The sequence below is a fragment of the Crocuta crocuta genome, unplaced genomic scaffold, assembly GCF_008692635.1.
Source record: "Crocuta crocuta isolate KB4526 unplaced genomic scaffold, BGI_CrCroc_1.0 scaffold159, whole genome shotgun sequence".
Taxonomy (NCBI): Eukaryota; Metazoa; Chordata; class Mammalia; order Carnivora; family Hyaenidae; genus Crocuta; species Crocuta crocuta.
In genome coordinates, this window is record NW_027533263.1 from 1,765,019 (window position 1) to 1,785,573 (window position 20,555).

Here is a 20,555-nt window from a genome sequence, read left to right on the forward strand (position 1 = left end):
CCCACCAAGGCGTCAGAGTTAGGGAGGGGCGCGCTTAGCCCGGTTGTAAGCCTGATGGAAACACTGGTCAAGCAGTGAAGAAACGAATCAAGAAGGCAGTCAAGGGCTGTGAGCAGAAAATATATACCGCTAACACCAAAACACACTATTGGTACCGAGAACTGATAATCAGCAAGGCCAAGATTGCCTAAAAGAGCCAGGAACTGATCATCACTAGAACCAGAAGTCTGGAAGGGCTAAAGACTGATTGATCTCTGAACATAATAGAGACCACTCCGCTGCTTGAACATAATGTGCAGATAGCAACCAGAGCTGACCTGGACCGGACTGAGTTGTCATCTCAACTAGGCACTCATTGACTGACTTGGCATTTGAGTCTATAACTTCTTACCCTTGTATCTTGTTTATTGTGTGACTTTGCATTGTATCTTGTGTCGCATATGTGAAGTCAAATTAAACAGATAGTGAAATGTCATTCAGTTTGGAATCCTGTCCCTGTTAAAAGTGTGTAAATCCTGGGGCGCCTGGGTGGCTTAGTCGGTTGAGCGTCCGACTTTCGCTTGGGTCATGATCTCGCGGTTTGTGGGTTCGAGCCCCGCGTCGGGCTCTGTGCTGACTGCCAGCTCAGAGCCTGGAGGCTGTTTCTGAGTCTGTGTCTCCCTCTCTCTCTGACCCTCCCCTGCTCACGCNAAGACACAACTCGTCACAACACCTTTGTAAGATGCTGGAGACATTCCCCGCCCCCACACAAGCCCAGTGTTTCAGGGTAGCTATATATTGATACAAACTAGTATCAGATTTTTTCCAGGTGTGTATGTGTCTCTGTCTGTTGATACAGGCAGTCTCAAATTTTCGCCAGTTGTTTATCCTTCATCTCTCTAAATCAAGTTTAGGAAAACTTTATCTCGAAAAAACAAAAGATCAAATCTGAGATCACCTGAGTATCATTAAAAATGACTTAATTTGGGGGTGCCTGGGTGGCTCAGTCGGTTGCGCAGCCGACTTCGGCTCAGGTCATGATCTCATGTTCATGGGTTCAAGCCCCGCATCAGGCTCTGTGCTGATAGCTAGCTCAGAGCCTGGAGCCTGTTTCAGATTCTGTGTCTCCCTCTCTCTTTGACTCTCCCCTGCTCATGCTGTCTCTCTCTCTCTCAGGAATAAATAAAACATTAAAAATTTTTTGAAAAAATGACTTAATTTTCTTTGGTTGGGGTTTTTTGGGGGATTAATTTTTTCTTTGGTTGTTGTTTTTCTTTTTCTTTAAGATAATCACTTAAAAAAGAACTACAAATATCTTGAAGTATGCACTTGGTTTCTTTTATAGTTAAGACAGAGATTGGAGGGGTAGAGGGATGGTGTGGGAATAGGGAATGTTAGAGAATGATGCAGAAGATAAACAGATACAGGGGCAGCAAGAATGACTGCAAGTCTCAAGATCTAGGGAAGAAAGAAAAATAAGACTTTATGGAATAGAATCCTCACCGTGTGGTTTTCTCAGATACGAGTCTCTAGGACTAAAGTCAATTGCCCTTTCCTAGTTTAGGCATAATGTGAGTATTAGCTTTTGGGCAAATTAATGATTGTTACAGCTCTGATCAGAAGAATAATTTTTTTCCTTGTAGACTGATGTGTAAATAATAAGGGCAGTGTCATTTCTGTAATTTTTCATGTTAGATATGAAATGTATACATTAATCCTTCTTTCTTGCGAAGTCAAGTAAAAGCCATTTCCATAAAACAGAAGTTTCACGAGGCAAAATCCATTTTCTGAAATTAAGTACTACTTATTTTATTTAGGGAAGCTCTTTTATCTGAATTGTACAAAAGCCATATGAAATCTATAAAAGGTTCTCATACTCGCTAGCTTATCATTGTTTGTACTTCTATTGCTGCATAGGAGGTAAAGGAAAACATTTTTTTTTCCTAAAAGCCAAGGAGGTAACTCTACATATATACAATGCAAATTTTCTCAAATACGACTAATTAATAAACTCTGCCACTTTTAAAGTTACACCCATTATAATGGAGCAAATCCTGCTCTTTTAGATTGCAGCTGTTATTCCAGAACTCTGTAACAGATGAATATTATTAAAACTCCAGTATTAAGAAGGAGGCCTCGTTACGACTCAGTATTAGAGGAAACCCATGTTGCTGGTACCCACTGAGCCTCCTCCTGAGCCTTCTGAACTGCAGTCAACAACTGGGCACATGCATCTTGCAAGTTGTCATTCACAATCACGTGATCAAAAAACTGGCCAAACTGTGTCTCCATTTTTTGGGCTAAATCCTCCATCTCTTGTAGATCTTCATCCTTTAGGAGAAATAGAAAAATATGGATAGCACAGAATTAAGAAGATAAATAGAAATAATACAGTTTGTTTTGCTGTTATATTCAGTTGTGAAACTATTTATAAAAACATTTAGGTCAAATAAGTGTCCTCTATTCTAAACCACAATTTATGTTTCTACCTTTAGTCCTACTTAATGTTTCCCTGGTCAAGGCTGTGCAAAACTAAGTAACAGTTGGTAGCCAGAACAACCCCCTCAAGTTCCTATTTGGACTTCAATTATATTATTTTATTATCTAAACACTTGAAGCTTTCAAACCATATATAACAAGAAGGAGGAGGAGGAGGAGGAGGAGGAGGAGGAGGAGGAGAAGAGAAAGAAAGAAAGAAAGAAAGAAAGAAAGAAAGAAAGAAAGAAAGAAAGAAAGAAAGAAAGAAAGAAAGAAAGAAATTTGCCAGTTAAATATTTTTTAAAAACTTATCCATAAATTTCAAATGACGTTTTAGAAGGTAAAATACAATTTCTGAAACTAAATACTGATAAGAATGACATCATTCTGCTACTTTCAACATGAAGATGGTATGACCTGGTTCTACTGAATTAGACATACTCTAATTGTCCTTTGCCTCATGATGCCATGACTTTATTCACTTTCAATATTGTTGATTTCCACTGTTGTGAAATGTTCATTTAGCAAGGGTCATTTGGCTTTCTTTGGCACTAAATGCACTAAATTCATTGCTGTTATTTTCTTATTTGTGCATAACAATTAAAGCAGTACAGCTTTTTGCCAGTGCAATTATAAACTCAAATACAGGGGAGCTTGGGTGGCTCAATCTGTTAAGCATCTGATTCTTGGTTTTGGCTCGGTCATGATCTCACGGTTTGTGAGCTCCAGCCCCAGGTCAGGCTCTGCACAGAACCTGCTTCGGATTCTCTCTCTCCCGCTCTCTCTTTGCCCCTCTCCTGCTTAAGCTTTGAGAGATCTGTCTCTCAAAGTAAATAAATAAACTTTTTTAAAAAATATAAAAAACAAACACAAATACAAATGCAGGCACCGCAATGTTGTGACAGTACTCCTTTACAAGATGTTCATACTCATGACCCAAAAATAATTCTGTTAATTTGTTTAGCTTGCCATAAAAATGAGAACACAATTAAAAAAATTTTTTTAATGTTTTTATTTTTGAGAGAGAGAGCAGGAGTGGGGGAGGAGCACAGAGAGAGGAGACACACAATTTGAAGCTGGCTCCAGGCTCTGAGCTGTCAGCACAGAGCCCAATGCAGGGCTCGAACTCATGGACCACGAGATCATGACCTGAGCTGAAGTTAGAGACTTAACAAACTTAGCCACCCAAGAACAGGTGCCCTGAGAACACAATTTTAAATGCCTATGAGATTCAGGGAATTTATCCATGGACTCCACTGTCTGGAATACAAACTGAAGAATCAGATTTTCATACAGTAGTCACTTAAAAAAATATGAAGACAGAAATAATAACAAAGGATTATATAAATATGCCTCTTGTTCACTTCAGAAACACATATATTAAATGTGAAACAATACAGATAAACATGCCCCCAATGCAAGGAAGACATGCAAATTCATGACATATTCTTTATGTTTCATTTCAGGGGTTGTTTTGAAATTTTTTAATTAAAAAAATTTTAATGTTTATTTACCTTTAAGAGAGAAACAGAGTGCAAGTGGAGGAGGGGCAGAGAGAGAGGGAGACACAGAATCTGAAGCAGGCTCTAGGCTCCAAGCTGTCAGCACCAGGTCCGAGTCTGTCACGGGACTCAAACCCATGAACAGTGAGATTATGACCTGAGCCAAAGTAGGATGCTTAACCAACCAGGCACCCCTAATTTCAGTTTTGTAAAATGTAAAAGTTCTAGAGATCTGTTGCACAATGTGAATATACTTAGCACTATTAAACTGTACAGTTAAACATGGTTAAGATGTTATGTTTTGTGTTTTATGTTATGTGTTTTTACCATATACACAAAAAAATAAGTGGATGTAATATATTGATCTAGGTGGTAATTATCTGGGTGTATGTAAAAAATTTTCATTGAGCTGTTATACATAAGATTTATACACCTTGCTGAATGTATATATGACTTAAAATAGTTAAGGTAGATTTGATGAAAAAATTAAAACTGGAAAAAATTATTCTAGGAAGAGTTCACTGATTAATTCCACCTGTCTTGGCCCCTCTATTATCTCCATCATCATTAATACATACTGTTTGCATTTAGAAATATATTTTATATAGATAATTCATATTACATATAAGATATATTCACTACTGCATTTTTAAAGTAAATTCTCAAACTCTTTCATAAGATAAATAAAATATGAACATCAGGATTGTGCACACCCAATTTCCATGTGGCTTTGCAGACGATGGCTTGAGGTCTTTTTTTTGTTAAGCTAGCCTAGAAAAACAATAAGAGTAGTATCATAGCATTTATTAAACACTATTTTAGTATCTACAAATGATATCCAGTAAAAAGGATAAATCATAAGGATACTATTAATTAGAAACAAAAATCACATTCCTTAACATTGGGATGTCGTGAAAATAATACAGTGATTTTTTTTTTACTAGGAAAAAAAAATACATCCATTTATTTCCTCTGTATCTTACCTTGAACTTCATGTCCACAAAGTAGTCTGTAATGATCTTGGCATTTTTCCAAGATTGCTTCATACAACTCATGTTAGATGGCTTTATAAATATGACATAGGGCTTTAGTTCATGGGTTCGAGCTATTTGAATACCCTACACAGGAAAAATTAGGTGCACATTTAAAAACAGAAATTTCAATTTCCTAGAGTCAACATGAATGTTCTCAAAATTTCTATGACCAGAAATTAGCAATTATTTTTATTTTTTTATTTTTAAAAAAGAATTTTTTTAAATGTTTATTTAGTTTTGAGAGAGACAGAGAGACAGCGTGAGCAGGGGAGGGTCAGAGAGAGGGAGACACAGAATCCAAAGCCGGCTCCAGGCTCTGAGCTAGCTGTCAGCACAGAGCCCAACGCGGGGCTCGAACCCACGAACTGTGAGATCATGACCTGAGCTGAAGTCGGCTGCTTAACCAACTGAGCCACCCAGGCACCCCTGCAATTATTTTTAGCCAATTTATTTTTATTTATTCTCCTTTGCCCCTAAGTCCTCAACTCTAAAAAATAAACATTTTAATAATTAAGAGATGGGGTTCTAGAATTAAAATTAAGTTTAAGTTGTGGCTCTTCCTTTCACTAGTCATGACATTCTTATGAAATCTGAGAATAGGTTCCTATAAATAATCTCATGGGACAGAGGCAAAGACAAACTCTGAAGGTGGATCAGTTCTGTTTCACCCTCACTTCCCCCTTCCTCTTGGCTATTATCTTATATTTGATACTACTGACATCTTCACACTGACCACCAGCCTTGACCCAAGTAAGAGCAATTGTCTTATCCCTTGATTCTCTTTAGTACACGTGGTATATTTAAAAGAAGTCCAAAAAATCCCACAAAATACAAAGATAAAAAAAAATGGAGCCTACACATTATGTGTTCTTTATCATAACTTGCTCACTCCTGTCTCACTCCACATATGGTCTCATGGAGGTAGCTACAGCTATGACAACATGGGAACCTCACCTCCTTGTATAAAGCAAAATCTCATTCCCTCCACAAATCCTTTGATCAAGGTCAAAGCAGGATTCTAACTTTTATTTATAGCCACCAGCTCGGCTCTCTTTTTGTATCTGAGAAGCAAGACTTGTTTCCTAACAAAAGACAAGATATTGGCAACTGTTGCCTTACATAAGATCCTGGCCCTTAGAAATGGTAAGTGGTTTTATCCCTAAAAGCCTAAAAGAATAAAATGTCTCAACTACAACCTACAGCAATATGCACAAAAATCATGACATTCATTCATTACTTTGGGAAGGTACGAAATATTCTACCATAGACCTACCTGAGGCTCTAAGTCCATGACACAGATCTTTCCTTCATCAAGGACTGCTTGAACAGCATCCACACTGGTGCCATACAGGTGGCCTTTGTACTCACCATACTCAAGCATCCTACAAGGGTGCCACAAGGAAAACAAGAACTCTTTCTACAGGTAAAATATTATTATAGTAACATGAAGATAAACCAATGAAATAGAACATAAATACGTGGACTTTGGTAGCACAAGAAGAATTATCAATAGGAGAAAATCATTAGGAGAAAAAAATATTAGGAGGTCTAGGATTTAACTATTTCTCCAAAGTCTCTAAGATTTGTAACTCAGTTCTCTTCCCTCTCCAAACCCAATGAGTTAGTGTACTAATTGATCAATTTACATTTCCTTGCTTAACTCTTCAGAAACAAAAGGAATTGCCCCAGAAGTTTTGGATAATGCATAAAAATAAGGCATGTATTTTGAAGGTAAAATAACCAAAGGTGAGAATCAGATTCTGAATGTCTAGCTTACCTGTGACTATACATGAGGCTTTCAAATGTTTCCTTTGACACATAGTGATACTCACGTCCATCCATTTCATAACTCTTTTTGGAACGAGTAGTATCTATCAAAAAATGGAATTTAAAAAAATGTTTTAGAACCTTCAAAATGTTTTGATTTATTACCAATATACATTTGGATAAAGATATCTAATCAAAATAAATAAATGAATACATAAACGTAAATAAAATGCTAGTACCAAAAAGAGGGAGCCTAAACTGGTGATAAGAAAGTAGAAGTTCTCATATCAAAATCAGTTCATCTATAAACCTTTATTAAGTACTTGCAGTATGGACATGAATGTATTAGGTATTGAGCCAGGATGGGGAGGTCCTAAGGGATAGTCGCTCTTACTAAAAGACAGGCATGAGTGAATTGTGTGTGAGCCCTAAGATGCCTAAAGGCCCCCAGGTAGCATATCTTACGTTTAGATAGTGCGTTTCTCAAGATCTCATTTCATTCTTCACACTGCTAGCTTGATGAAACATTATTTTATAACCATAGTTCACTGATAAGTAACTGAAGATTTTAGAGAGTAACACCTTGCTTGTGTACACAAGACTTGAGGAAAAGCAAAGTTGAAAACAAGGACCTCGGTGTTCTGACTCCTCCTAGACTAATATCTTCTGCTACACCAGATTGTCTTTGATTTGAAGAGAAAGCCCATGACAGTCTGTCTGCAGTCTTGCCCAAATGCATCGGTAGCCAAGTGAGATGGTGATTAGCTTTAGGGATCTCCAGAAGGGAAAGCCTGGTAGAGTCTGGATTCAGTCCTATTTTTTTATTATATATTATTCAACTTAAATAGTACTTGGTATAGAACGCAGGAGCTCACTGAACAACTGAAAGTGATTCATTTTCTGTTCGTCTATTTATTCAACTAACATGTACTGAGTGCCTCTGCTCCGGATATATTAGGTTCCTAGAGTACGAAGATGAATTAACCACAGTTCCAACTCTGTGTCCTATATACACTGCAAAGCTTCTAGTCCCTTAGTCTGCATTACCACAAATTCTCCCTGTTCCTAAAAAAAAAAAAAATGGCATATTTGCATTTGCACTTGACAAAGTTTAAGAATGAAGTATAGGAACAGTTGATAATATCAACTTATGGAAATAACAAAGCAGGAATGTGACATAGGCCCTAAATGATAAAAGGAGTTAGAATATTCAAGAGGCTTGAAAAGCAAATGTCACCAGAGGGTCTTTTGTTTTATTTATTCAAACCTCTCTGCAGATCCTTACAATTCCTACAGTTAGGCGATCTCTCTTATAGCTTTGTACTGAAAAACAAATTCTAGTAAGACACTATAGCTCTCAGGTTATAATAAATTATATACATATAAACCTAAGTTTACTCCTCTGTGGCTTCTATAGGACTATATTTTACATGGTAGGTTAAAATCTATGAACTGGTGCATAACTAGAAGTATTCATTTTGAGCTTAAAACTATTCATTCAATTTAAAAAGCAAAATATGGGCAACTTTTCTCATTTGAATGATGACTAGCTATACTGCTTGCAATTCTTCTATGTTCTGTGGGCATTTTATTGTCATCCATATTATTGAAAAATGATGATATCTTCTATAGTTTTTGTTTTAATTTAAGTCAGTTAACATACAGTATAGTCTTAGCTTCAGGAAGAGAACTCAGTGATTCATCTCTTACATATGACACCCAGTGCTTATCCCAAAAAAGCGCACTCCTTAATGCCCATCATCCATTTAACCCATCCCCGCACCCACCTCCCCTACAGCAACCCCCAGTTTATTCTCTGTATTCAAGAATCTCTTATGGTTTGCCTTCCTCTCTTTTTCTATCCTATTTTTTCTTCCCTTCCCCCTATATTCATCTGTTTTGTTTCTTAAATTCCACATATGAGTGAAATCATGTAATGTCTGTCTTTCTCTGATTGACTTATTTCACTCGGCATAATACTCTCTAGTTCCATCCATGTTGTTGCAAATAGCAAGATTTCATTCTTTTTGATAGCCAAGGAGTATTCCCTTATATCTTTATTCATATACACAACATCTTTATTCATTCATCAGTCACTGGACATTTGGGCTCTTTCCCTAATTTGGCTATTGTTGATAGTGTTGCTATAAACATTGGGTGTTGGAGATCAATGCCCATTCTTATTTTTTTTTAATTTTTTAATGTTTTATTTATTTCTGAGAGAAAGAGACACTATGAACAGGGGAGGGTCAGAGAGAGAGAGAGAGGGAGACACAAAATCCAAAACAAGCTCCAGGCTCTGAGCTAGCTGTCAGCACAGAGCCGGACAAGGGACTCGAACCCATAAACCATGAGATCATGACCTGAGCTGAAGTCAGACGCTTAACCAACTGAGCCACCCAGGCACCCCTAATGTTCATCCTTACACACGTAAACAGTGTTTGAAAAGCACAACCTATGGTATATGATCATAAAGCAACTTTTTCTGTCACCCACTGCCTTCTGTGGAACAAGACCTATTCCTGGCCCTGGATGAAATCTAAGCAGTTATCAGGACTCTTCTTATTACTTTTAGGTTAAAGAAAAAAGCCACCATCATCTGTGCCACATAATGCAGTGTCAATCTAATAAAATTCCATTACTCTGTACTAATTAAATTCCATTACTGTGTAATAATCAAAATTATGAAATTCCATTTCTATTTTAGGCTTCTCCTCCCCACACCTGGCTCAGACTTGCTGCAACCAGGGAAGTCTGCAGTCAGAGAAGCCAGAAGTCAGGAAAGGGAATAGGATTCACTTCTCCTCCTCCCTTTTGTTGCCTTTCTACTATTCCTCTCCAGCTTTCTAACTGTCCAAGGCTACAGGGCAGATAGGAGAAAAAAGAGCAGGAAAATTCCTATTTCACTGATGCTGATGTTGGATACTACAGACTCCTCTTCGATAGTTAGATATTTAAATCTGCTCTCCTAGAAGATGCATTGGGTTACTCTGCAAACCCTACCACCACCGCCACCACCACTGAGTATCTGAAATCCATCTCTATTCCAGCTAGTGACTTGTGGTTTCTAAAGGGGCAGCTACTTTCCAAACTACAGCCATTGGCCACTCCTCTAAACTCTTTAGATTTTTTTCAAGTATAATTCTGACACCAGTCTTCCATGCCCCCCAAACTGCAGGGAACAAGTGCTAAGCTCTTAAGTGGTTTCTGTAAGTTCCTCTCTCCTGCGTTCAGGTGAAGAGGAAGCACCTACATGCACATGCTCTTTTCCGCCAAGGATGGTATAATCATACTTACAGATTTATATAAAATTTTATCTGTATATATTGAAATTTTAAAAATAAAATAAGGCATTTAAAGAACCAAGCACAGTGTCAGGAAGATGGAAGTAATGAATGAATGTTAGCTATTATTGCTTAACATTAGTTTTCCTGAAGTGTCATCTATATAGTTGTTGAGAAATGGAAAAAAGACAAACTCACCTTTTAAAAGCCTAGCTAGCTACATGCCAAAAAATCAGTTCCCTCTAGGGGTGCCTGGGTGGCTCAGCCAGTTAAGCTTCCGACTCCGGCTCAGGTCATGATCTCATAGTTCGTGGGTTCGAGCCGCATGTCAGGCTCTGTGCTGACAGCTAGCTCAGAGCCTGGAGCCTGCTTCAGATTCTGTATCTCCCTCTCTCTGACCCTCCCCTGTTCATGCTGTCCCTCTCTCTCTCTCAGAAATAAATAAAACATTAAAAAAATCTTTAAATCAATTCCCTCTATTAAAATAAATATAGTTAGAAATATTATACAACGACTATCCCTAGCGTCTGATATATTTTTACAATTAAAATGGTATGGCATAGTTAAGTGAGATCAGTACATCTGCAGAGGCAAAGACAGTGTTACCAAAACATGAACTTCTAGGAAAGAAAAACTACACATACGTGGCACAGCACTTTGAAAATGGCTAGGATTACGTTCAATAAGTTGTCTTCTCAGTTCATTTACTCCAACGCCCGAAGGTCCTAAATACAGAAAGTCACATACATAAATTATTAGATATGGATAAATATAATTATGTAGTGAAGTCATCATTTCAGTTCTTCTACTGAAAAAAAACTTGAGAGCAAATATTTTTAGAGAAATTATGTATCTTCTCTTCTCACAAACTGAAACAATTCCAGAAAACTCTTAGGAATTGTCCTGGTGACCCATGGAGTAACCCACACTTCTTCAACATTCCAGAAATAACCTGGGGAATTACAGGAACCAGTCACCACTGACCACCAGTCAGCAAACTTCATCTAATGTTGGACACTGTGAAAATTCTCTGGCCTCATTTTAGATAATCTGAGACAATTTACCTTTCCTGTCAAATGAAGTTTCTATCACATCACAACCCAGAAATTGGCCCCTACAATTACAGAGGTCATGACTTATAGAATTCAGACATATTTCTTTTTAAGCTTATTTATTTATTTTGACAGAGAGAGTGAATGGTAGAGGGGCAGAGAGATAATGAGAGAGAGAAAATCCCAAGCAGGCTCTACACCATCAGCACAGACCGTGATGTGGGGCTTGAACCCACGAACCATGGGACCATGACCTGAGCCAAAATCAAGAGTCAGATGCCCAACTGAGCCACCCAGGTGCCCCCAGACATATTTCCTGATAGATCGTTGAGTCAACACGCTGTGTGCAGCTGGAGTCAGGGCTGACTTCATGCAGTTAGAGGCCAGGCTTAGGATACTACACTTAAACCATGGTTTAATGCTCTTCTTTTGCCATCTTGAAATCTCAGTCATTTTTTTAGCAAGAAGCCCTTGTATTTTCATTTTGCCCTGAGCCCTGCAAATTATGTAGCTGGTCCTGGCTGTAGTGCAGGTTGTTCTGCTTTACAGGGACCTCCCTTGATCACAGTTGAAATACACAGACATGGCAGCAAGACATTAGTTACCACAGCTGCAGGGACCAGCTTGCAGAGCTCTTGGTTACAAAAGCGGGTCACCGCAGTACTGTCTTTGTCCTGTTCTTTAGCACCATAGATATAGTCCAGAAGACTTTAAACACTTTTCTAAAGAAGGTAGTTACAAATTTCTTAGGGAAATAGATCTTAAGGATTTTTATTTCTTTTTTTTTAATAAATTGTGTTTTTTCTTAATGTTTATTTTGAGAGAGAGAGAGAGAGAGCATTCGAGAGGAGAGGAGGAGCAGAAACAGAGGAAGAAAGGAAGAAAGCCAAGAAGGCTCCATGCCCTGTAATGGAAGTCCAATGCAGGGCTCAGTCCTACCACTGTGAGATTGCAACCTGAGCTGAAATCAAAAGTCAGGTGCTTAATCAACTGAGCCACGGATTTTTATTTCTAATACAGACTGATAATGCAGTCTGGGGGAATAGTCACCTATGCTTACAGAACAAACTCTAAACAGGTTAAAAAAGACAAAACAGACTAAAACTTCATCATAATACAACATGTTAATACCCCCCAGTAAACCATGGCATACCACATTCAACTATAAACAACAAAAGTATGAGACAATAAAGTTTTATTTATAAACACACATATAAGACGGGCTTTTTAAAAAAGCGTTTATATGGGAGTCCCTAAAGAATTCTACTTTTGCCACCACTCCCAACACAAAACTACTGAATCTAGAAGGAAAACTTCACTATGAGGAAGGAGAGACACTGTTCGCCAGGACGTACCCACTAGCACTACGAGGCGGTGCTTGTCTGAAGGGCGTCGCTGGTACCTGACCACCTCCTCGTAGGGGGCACCAGATGCTCTCAGACAGCTGCTGGCGCTGCAAACCCCCGCGTGCTGCTGGCGCAGGTGAGACTTCCGGCGGCAAAGGCGCATGCTCCGGCGGAAGCCAGCTGGGAGAGTGGGAACACACAGGACGTTACATCCAGGTAGGAGAGATTATATCTCTTGCCACACCTGATGGCGCCTGCAGTAACTGCGACCAGCAAGTGTTAATTAGCATAGTCACGTCTGTCTGAAGGCAGAAAATAAGGGAACACGAAGGAAACAACGAAATGCCCCCACGAGTTGCCGCTAAGTTGCACCCAGTGCCCACCATGTGCCAGGTGCTGGGGCTCTAGTGGTCAACTAAATCAAACCCATTTCTTCATGACATTTACATTTTATGGAGGAGGAGAGACAAAAGTAAAGACATCAACAAAAATAAGTGCTTAGAAAAAGAGGCAGTGGAATGATGGGGGTGTTTCTTCATGGGGGGAGGGGTGCATTGTGCAAGTAAAGCATGTGTGAAAAGGTAACACTGAGCGGACATGAGGATAAAGTAAATGGAACCGGTGAGGAGGCATGGGGGGGGGGGGGGGGGAGGGGCGGTAAAAGCAACCCAAGTTAAGAGAACACCATCTGCTAAGGTGCAGAGAAAGGAGTTTGGGGAAGCACAGGGAGGCCCAAGTAGGGTAGGGTCTTGAGCAGTAGAAAGAATGCTAAGAAGTGGAGTTGGTGAGGAAGCAGAGTGTTGGATTGTGGTCCAAGTGGATGAGAAGTCAGCCGGTGGTGGAGACATGGGTGTGACATAGTTTGATTTATGTGTCTGAAGAATTCCTTTGTTGCTGTGGAGAGGAAGTAAAGTGTGGTCTCAGGGGAGAGCAGTTGAGAGACCCTTGCAGTGCCCCAGATGAGGGAGAATAGTGGCTTGGGCCAGGATGGAAATGGGGGAGAGGCTCATCACTCACATTTTTCAGATGGTACAGTAAGACACAGGTTAGGTGGCTGCTCACAACTGTGTCATCAGTGGCAGAGTTGGACACTTTAAGCATGATTTCTGAACTCCTAGAATTCTGCTGAATAACAGAGCTTTCTGGTATTTTCAAAAAATACTGTTCCCAGGTCCTTTCAGTAGATAGAACTAGGGACTATATGTATGTATATAAACACACACACAGACTTATATCTATATCTCTATATGTCAAGTACTGAGTTCACACCAATACCTACAAAGCCCCCTCCACACTGCAGGATTTATTCCAGCCACCACCACCTCCCCACGTTCTGTATGTGTAAATCCTTCTCTAACAATGAGAAATCTGGCACTGATTGTCCTCAATACATTTACTTATTAGTCAACAGCACTTGTGTAGGATGGGGATAGATGGTATCAGCAACCTGGCAGAAAGTGTCAGAACCCAAGCGAGGTGAGGAGGCCATCTTTGTAGAGGCTGTGGGGGTGTCAGAGCCCAAGTGATGGCAGCTGTCCTCCTCACTTTGCTCTGGCTCTGACAACCTGTACCAGGCTACCATCATCCCCTGCATAAACACTCTCTTCATACTGCTCAGTGATGCCCCACCCCAGCCTGCTTCTTCCCCACCTTTGTGCAGATGTTCCCTCTTAGCCTACTTAATGGTGTTGAGGCTGAGTTATCCTCAATGGAATACAGAAAAGCAGTCCCATGTTATTGTTGTTTTTTAAAGCTCTCTTAATGATTCCAATGTGCATTTTGGCCCAGGGAACCAACATTTCACTTTATAAATCATGCTGTTGCCACACTGTCTCATGGAAAGGGAGGCCCATTGTGGTTTTACATGAACCTTTAAATGGGTCCTTCAGAAAGCCCTGCCAAGTTGACAGAATATAGAAGTGTGGTCATCAAACCTAACTTTGGTAGTCAGATAATTGGTCTCTTTAGAGTAAGATAAATATGTCATGGAATAGTCTGGAAGAAAATAAAAGATTTGTGTTTGCTGAATAATTAAGAGATATTCAGTGGAAACCAGATGAACTATAATGAGTGATCAACACATCAGAATACTAACCCAAAAAAAGGAGTTGGGGAATAGAAACCAGAACAAGGAACAAGCTTGGAAATGTCCCTCAACAAAAGAAGCTTTCAGAAGAGTCATGATGGTATTACTAAAAACTAACAAGTGACAAAGACCCACCTCTTATTAATCATCACCTACCAATAAAGAATTTTTGATCATAGCCAACAAATTCCTCCTTGTCTGGAACACAGATAATGGCAGGAACAGAATATGTGGAGAAGGAAAAGTTTACTTTAGAACAGATGCATGAAGTTATCTTCAAATCTGCAAGTGATACTATTTCAGTAGATGTCAGCACAGCTGAATTCATCTTGAATGGCTTATTGAACAATATCCTAAACACTCTGCAGCCTGTCACATGCCCCAAACTATGTGGAAATACTCTCCAGAATTTTAGCAATACACAGAATATATTCTGTCAAGTATAATTAAAACAAAAAAGCTATTTTAGGCTTGTTTAAAGTTACAAGAAAGATATTGAGTTACAGTAAAAACAAATAAAAATTTGGTATACACTTTTAAACATGGCCAAAGAAAACTGACTTAAAACAGGAAACAGATGAACTGGCTTTGGCTTAAATTTGTGGAAACGGTATTCTGCAGGACCTTTAATTAATCCCCTTGTTGGATGGGGATTTAATTTTCTCCCTGATAAAATGATTTATTCTGTATAAAATTATTTGCATATGGCTGCCAACTGTGTCTGACTGTCCAAGAATCTGAGGAATAGGAGTGAGGAGAACTGGTCCCAGTGGCTCTGAAGCATCTAGAATTTATTTAAACCTGTCTCTGCTTCCACTGGGGTCTCAGAAAAATTCGTATAAAATTCCAGGGAAAAATGTTATAAAAATGTCATTTTCAAATTACTTTTTACTAATAGATGTTCCTTTTCACTTATGCAACTCCGTTCTGCTCACTGAAATAATATATAAAGAGCCGCCCTTCATAACATGAAAAACATATACAACCGTTTCTTCTTAACCTTTTTTTTAAACATACATTTTAAAATACAAAGAAAACACACCAACATCAATTCGATCTTCTGTTAAGTAAGCACAGAAATATGTCAGTAAGTTTAAAGGAACTGTTTACTCAGGAACATATTCATAAAACTTAACTACTTTCATTGTTCACTTTAAAATATTTTTCTATGAAATTAAATATCTCATCACTGACTTCACCCTTAAAATACATCTTATCTTAAAATGTATCTTGTCAAGTATGCATATTGAAGAACTGAAAGATCTTAAATGTAGCTCTGTTTGGCTTACCCAGGATATGAAAACAAACAATTACCTTCTGAAAGTTCCTCTGGATATTTGGATAAATGAAAAAAAACAGAAATGAAAAAGTTAAGCCTTTGAGAAGATCGAGTTGGCCATCCACTAAAGACAAGTTACAAAAATGAGGCATCCACGTCACTCTTAGAGAAAGTTGTACCTTGGGTAGGCCTGGTAAGGCAAATGAACATACCACTGGGGACTCGGGAACTCATAGGACCTGATGATCCTACTCTGAGGACAATAACTTTTGCTGCAAATCACTTATCTACATTCTCCCTGAAGATTTTATCTGTGAAGACTCCTCTCTACTGGTTGGCTCAAAATGGGGCTTGAGAGAGAGAAATTATAGGAAGGCAACTGATTTGAGCCTCCTCTTCCCTCTCTCCCAGAGGCCATATTCTGCTGTCCTGTCAAGTGGGCCCCGGGGCAGGTGCTGCCTCAGCCACTGGCCTGAGCATCCTCATTCCGTACCCCTCACTAAGTCCAGTGACACATGTCCATCTTCAGCCAGCCCATTGGAGGCAAGGGGAACTGAACACAAAGTGCACTGTTTACTTTGTTTTCTAGATATCTTGAAACATCTATGTTTTCTCTTGCCTTTTTTTTAATGGCATTCCTAATTGGACTGTATCATCATCTCCTAGAGAAATTCAAGGAGGTCACATGATACTAAATCCAGAAAAGAGTTGAAATCAAAACTGAAGAAATGTAACTGCCTGCTAAGAGCTCTAAGTAACAGAATTAAGCAACATGAATGAATATCAAGAGTTATTTACTTAGAGAGGCACATGGGATATAAAGCCAGCTCTGTGATGGCAGGAGAGAGCCCCCATGGGGGCTTGAACTCACGAACCGTGAGATCATGATCTGAGCCAAAGTTGGATGTTTAACTCATTGAACCGTTCAGGCACCCCAAAACTAGAAAATTTAGAAACAACATAAAAGGTAAGTAATTTATGTACATAGTTCCCAACTCCATATATCTCAGTGCCATCTTTTTTAGAAACAATACTTGTAACAATCTCTCTATTCTTATGAAATTAATATAATCTACCACACACTTAATTTTAAAAACCAATACAATGCTTTACCTGTAATATAAAGAAAAAATTAAAAAGAATTTATCTTTTAAAATATGTATTTCAAAATATAAATCCTCAGGCATGATGTCTCCAGAAGACATAGAAACTATTATATGCTTATACCTACTTATAATGAAGAAGCATGGATTAAAGGAAGTGAAAATATTCCTTATATGAAGTAAAGAAAAATAGAAGGGCAAAGTAACAGTAGATGCTGGAATAAAAAGTGCTCTAATAAGTAATGCCAGATCAGGTTTACTTGTATATAAAAGGGAAATTGCCTTAGCTGAAGTACAGATAATATACCAAAGCAATTCTAGACTGATGAACTGGAGAAAAGGAGGAAATGTACTTGGCAGCAGTTGAGTAATGTTAACATGCTCCAAGAGGTTGCCAGTTTTCCAAATACTCTGTGAGACCTATTTCATTACTAATGATGTCAACATTACTTTGAGAGACACACACTTGATGATACCATATGTGTCATCAGTAGTAACAAATAACATATTTTTAAAAAAGAAAATAATCAATCAGTATAGATACCCCACTTTCCAGTTTATTTACTATCAGTATGGAGTGGAGTATGAATGTAATGGAGTGAAGTATGGAGAATGTGTGGAGTAAATTAGTAATTGCACAGCAATGTCCTTAATCCTGTTCAAATGTCTTTCTCCATAGTGACTGTCTTCTAAACAACTGAACTTTTCATGATATGAAAACATATCACTATTGTGTATTAAAGAACTACTCATTTATGGTTGTAATGTGTTTCACCCAATAGGACGTTCAAAATATTATGCAGGATGGTCTCACACATTGCAGGACATCTGGCATTCCTGAGTCCTACTAGTTAAAGGCCAGTGCCCCAAATCAAATGTGACAACCAAATATTTTCCCACAGAGGATGAGCACTGGGTGTTATATGGAAACCAGCTTGACAATAAACTATTTGTAAAAAAAAAAAAAAAATTTCCAACAGAGCTCAACAATGTCCCCAAAAGAAGCACTGGTTAGGGTGAAGCTTATAATATCTCACAACAATACTGTTGAGGCATTTAAACAATTACTGTATCATATTGCTAAATGTGTGTTAAACTATACGAAATCTGGAATACACTCTTAAAAATCAATACCAAATACTCATTTTTTACTTACCAGATTCAAATGTTTCTTCATCTATAGTTTCCCATGGGGACACAAAAAAAACCCAAAAATGTTATTTTATTACTATCCATACTGAGCCTGTACTTTAAAAGATTAATTCCCTGACCCTATGTGTCTGCATACACCCAACTTTTAAAAGTTTTTCGTGAATCAAGTCCAAGTCAGCGGTGTCTCTATGGCATATTGAAACCTTAAGTGAGATGCATGGTATTAAGCAGCTAGGTTGTGACAATAAGCAGGCATGCTGCAGGAGGTTATAATAAATAAAATAGAAGAGAATAAATAAAAAGTAAAAGAGGCTCAGAGGGAAGCGAAAGGTAGTACATCACAGGAAACTCCTATGGATTGTCAGATAGTGCACAGCTTTGCGGTTAGAGTGCTTGCAGATGGAGGAGAGATGCACCCTGACTGAAGGTTTGGGGGGACCATAAGCAACAGGAACATGGCAAGGAGAATGAGTATATAAATGGCGTAATTGGATACGCTTGTGTAGGCGACAAGGAAAGATTTTATATAAACCAACTTTCTCATCAGTTAAAACAGTTCTTTTTAGCATTTTAAAGAGATATTAAAGATGAAGAAACTAGAATGTAGATGGAGAGCAATTTGAAATATACAGCAACATTACCAATGCATGGGTCCGTGGATCAGACAATACTGCATCTAAGGTTTACTCATACTGTGTGAAACAACATATTTACAAAGCTATTTGTTGTAGCATCGTGTGTAATAGAACAGATTGACATAACTCAAACGTCTACTGATAAGCGTACAAATGCACAATAACTTATTTAACCAATAAGCTGTTAAAAACAAAGGAAAAGGCATGTGATTCCATCTTTATGTACCAAGATGGAATCATATACAATGCTAAGGAAAAAAGCCAGGAACAGAATAGTGTGTATAGTATAACATCAAAAAATGTCTGTTTTGTTTGTTCTTTTTAAAGGTTTTTTTAAAATAATGGTAAGGATGATGGTGGGGAGAGATGAAAAATATACATCATTGCTTTTATATGCACAGAATATGTCTGGAGGGATCAGGAAGAAACTGAGAGCATTTATTGCCTCAAGAAATAAAGCTGAGCAGGAGAGAAGCGAAAGGGAGGAACTCTATTCTTCTGTAGCTTTTGAATTGTAAAATATGTGACTGTATTACCTAATAAAAATTGTAAATTAAAATTATAGAAAGAAGTGAATATTGCTGCAAGTTTTTAAAAAACTGGGTGTGTACCTGATAAAGTTAATATAGCATCAGCATTATTCTGTAGTTGTTCGGGGAAGTATATGTGAATCTTTAAAATATACACAATTTAAAGATTTCATATTGTTCTTTAATTTATAAAAACTAGATTCTCCCAGAAGAGCCAAGACAAATTCATCTAATCAACCAAGGACTCTTCAGCTACTGTCCCAACAATACTCTAGTGATTCTTGAGCCGATCTTCATTATGCCACTAACTTTGGAAAATCTTTTCCCAATGTACCAAAAAAAATGAAGTATACAAATGTTAAACATTTTCATATATTTCTGAAAAATATGGAACCCACTACTAGTATCTATACTAGAATCCACCAGAAGATGGTACCAAACAATAACAAAAACTATATGTTGCTTTTTAAAAATTTGCATTTCAATATTGTATAGTATTTCACAAAGAGTATGGTGGTTTCCAGAGGTTCCACCTGAATGTTACTGAATGTGACACCTGAGTAGTACTGAGCATTCCTGTGATCACTGCTTTCCAGAACACTTTCTAGAAGGTTGGATTTGGAGCCTGGAGACATTCCCACAGCTGTGCCAGAGCCACAGAAAAAGAATGGGGCAGGGGAATTCATTGTACATATTTCTTCCAGAGGAAACCTGTGGCCCCATTTGGCCAACTCTGCATCAGATAATCTAGTGCTGAAGTGCTTCCTATTCCTTCTGGTGGTAAATCCATTAAGAGGAAATGTTACCTGCTTCCACACACTTCTCATCAATCTTCATGTCATCTTCTATGAAAGAGGATAGTAAGGGAAAAATAGAACTTAAGATGTATGAGTTTCTCAATGTAGGCTTATGTCAGTAAAACTCAGACCACCTTACAGTAACATTACTCTTACAACTATTCCTTATGCTTGCTCACTTGGAGAGATAAAAAGGATCCCACCATATTAAATGAAAATCTATGGTATAGAAGGCTACATAACACAAAATGGTTAACACTTTAAAAGCATTGGCTTTATGAGTGGACAAATTAGTTTACCTCGAGCCTCAGTTTTCTGTCTATAAATGGAGATGGTAGTAATACTTCCCATATAAGTGAGGACAAACTGAGATAATGTATGAAAAGCTCAGGTATATGGTAAGCACTCAATAAATGTTAAAATAATAAATAATAATATATAAATAAATAATATATATAATATCTAATAAATGTTTGAAAATTAATTATTTTTACATTTAGCTCAGGTATATATAAGAAATAAGAGACTATA

The 20,555-nt window shown here is 38.0% G+C and overlaps 1 protein-coding gene and 1 non-coding gene across 2 annotated transcripts in view; one reads left to right on the forward strand and one right to left on the reverse strand.

Moving 5' to 3' along the window:
* Positions 1-1,762: 1,762 nt before the first annotated feature.
* Positions 1,763-20,555, reverse strand: part of MPP4 (MAGUK p55 scaffold protein 4) — a 43,226-nt gene continuing 24,433 nt past the window's right edge. The window contains exons 13-22 of the mRNA XM_077747640.1: positions 20,034-20,072; positions 18,067-18,087; positions 15,843-15,857; positions 14,685-14,726; positions 12,452-12,622; positions 10,689-10,769; positions 6,771-6,864; positions 6,267-6,375; positions 4,943-5,077; positions 1,763-2,310 (exon numbers count right to left, since the gene is read on the reverse strand). Of these exons, the coding sequence (XP_077603766.1) occupies positions 2,119-2,310; positions 4,943-5,077; positions 6,267-6,375; positions 6,771-6,864; positions 10,689-10,769; positions 12,452-12,622; positions 14,685-14,726; positions 15,843-15,857; positions 18,067-18,087; positions 20,034-20,072 (899 nt within the window). The 3' untranslated portion in view covers positions 1,763-2,118. The remainder of the gene's footprint in view (positions 2,311-4,942; positions 5,078-6,266; positions 6,376-6,770; positions 6,865-10,688; positions 10,770-12,451; positions 12,623-14,684; positions 14,727-15,842; positions 15,858-18,066; positions 18,088-20,033; positions 20,073-20,555) is intronic.
* LOC144217911 (U6 spliceosomal RNA) lies at positions 3,814-3,915 on the forward strand. The gene has a single exon (XR_013330989.1). It is a non-coding gene; the product is annotated as a U6 spliceosomal RNA (small nuclear RNA).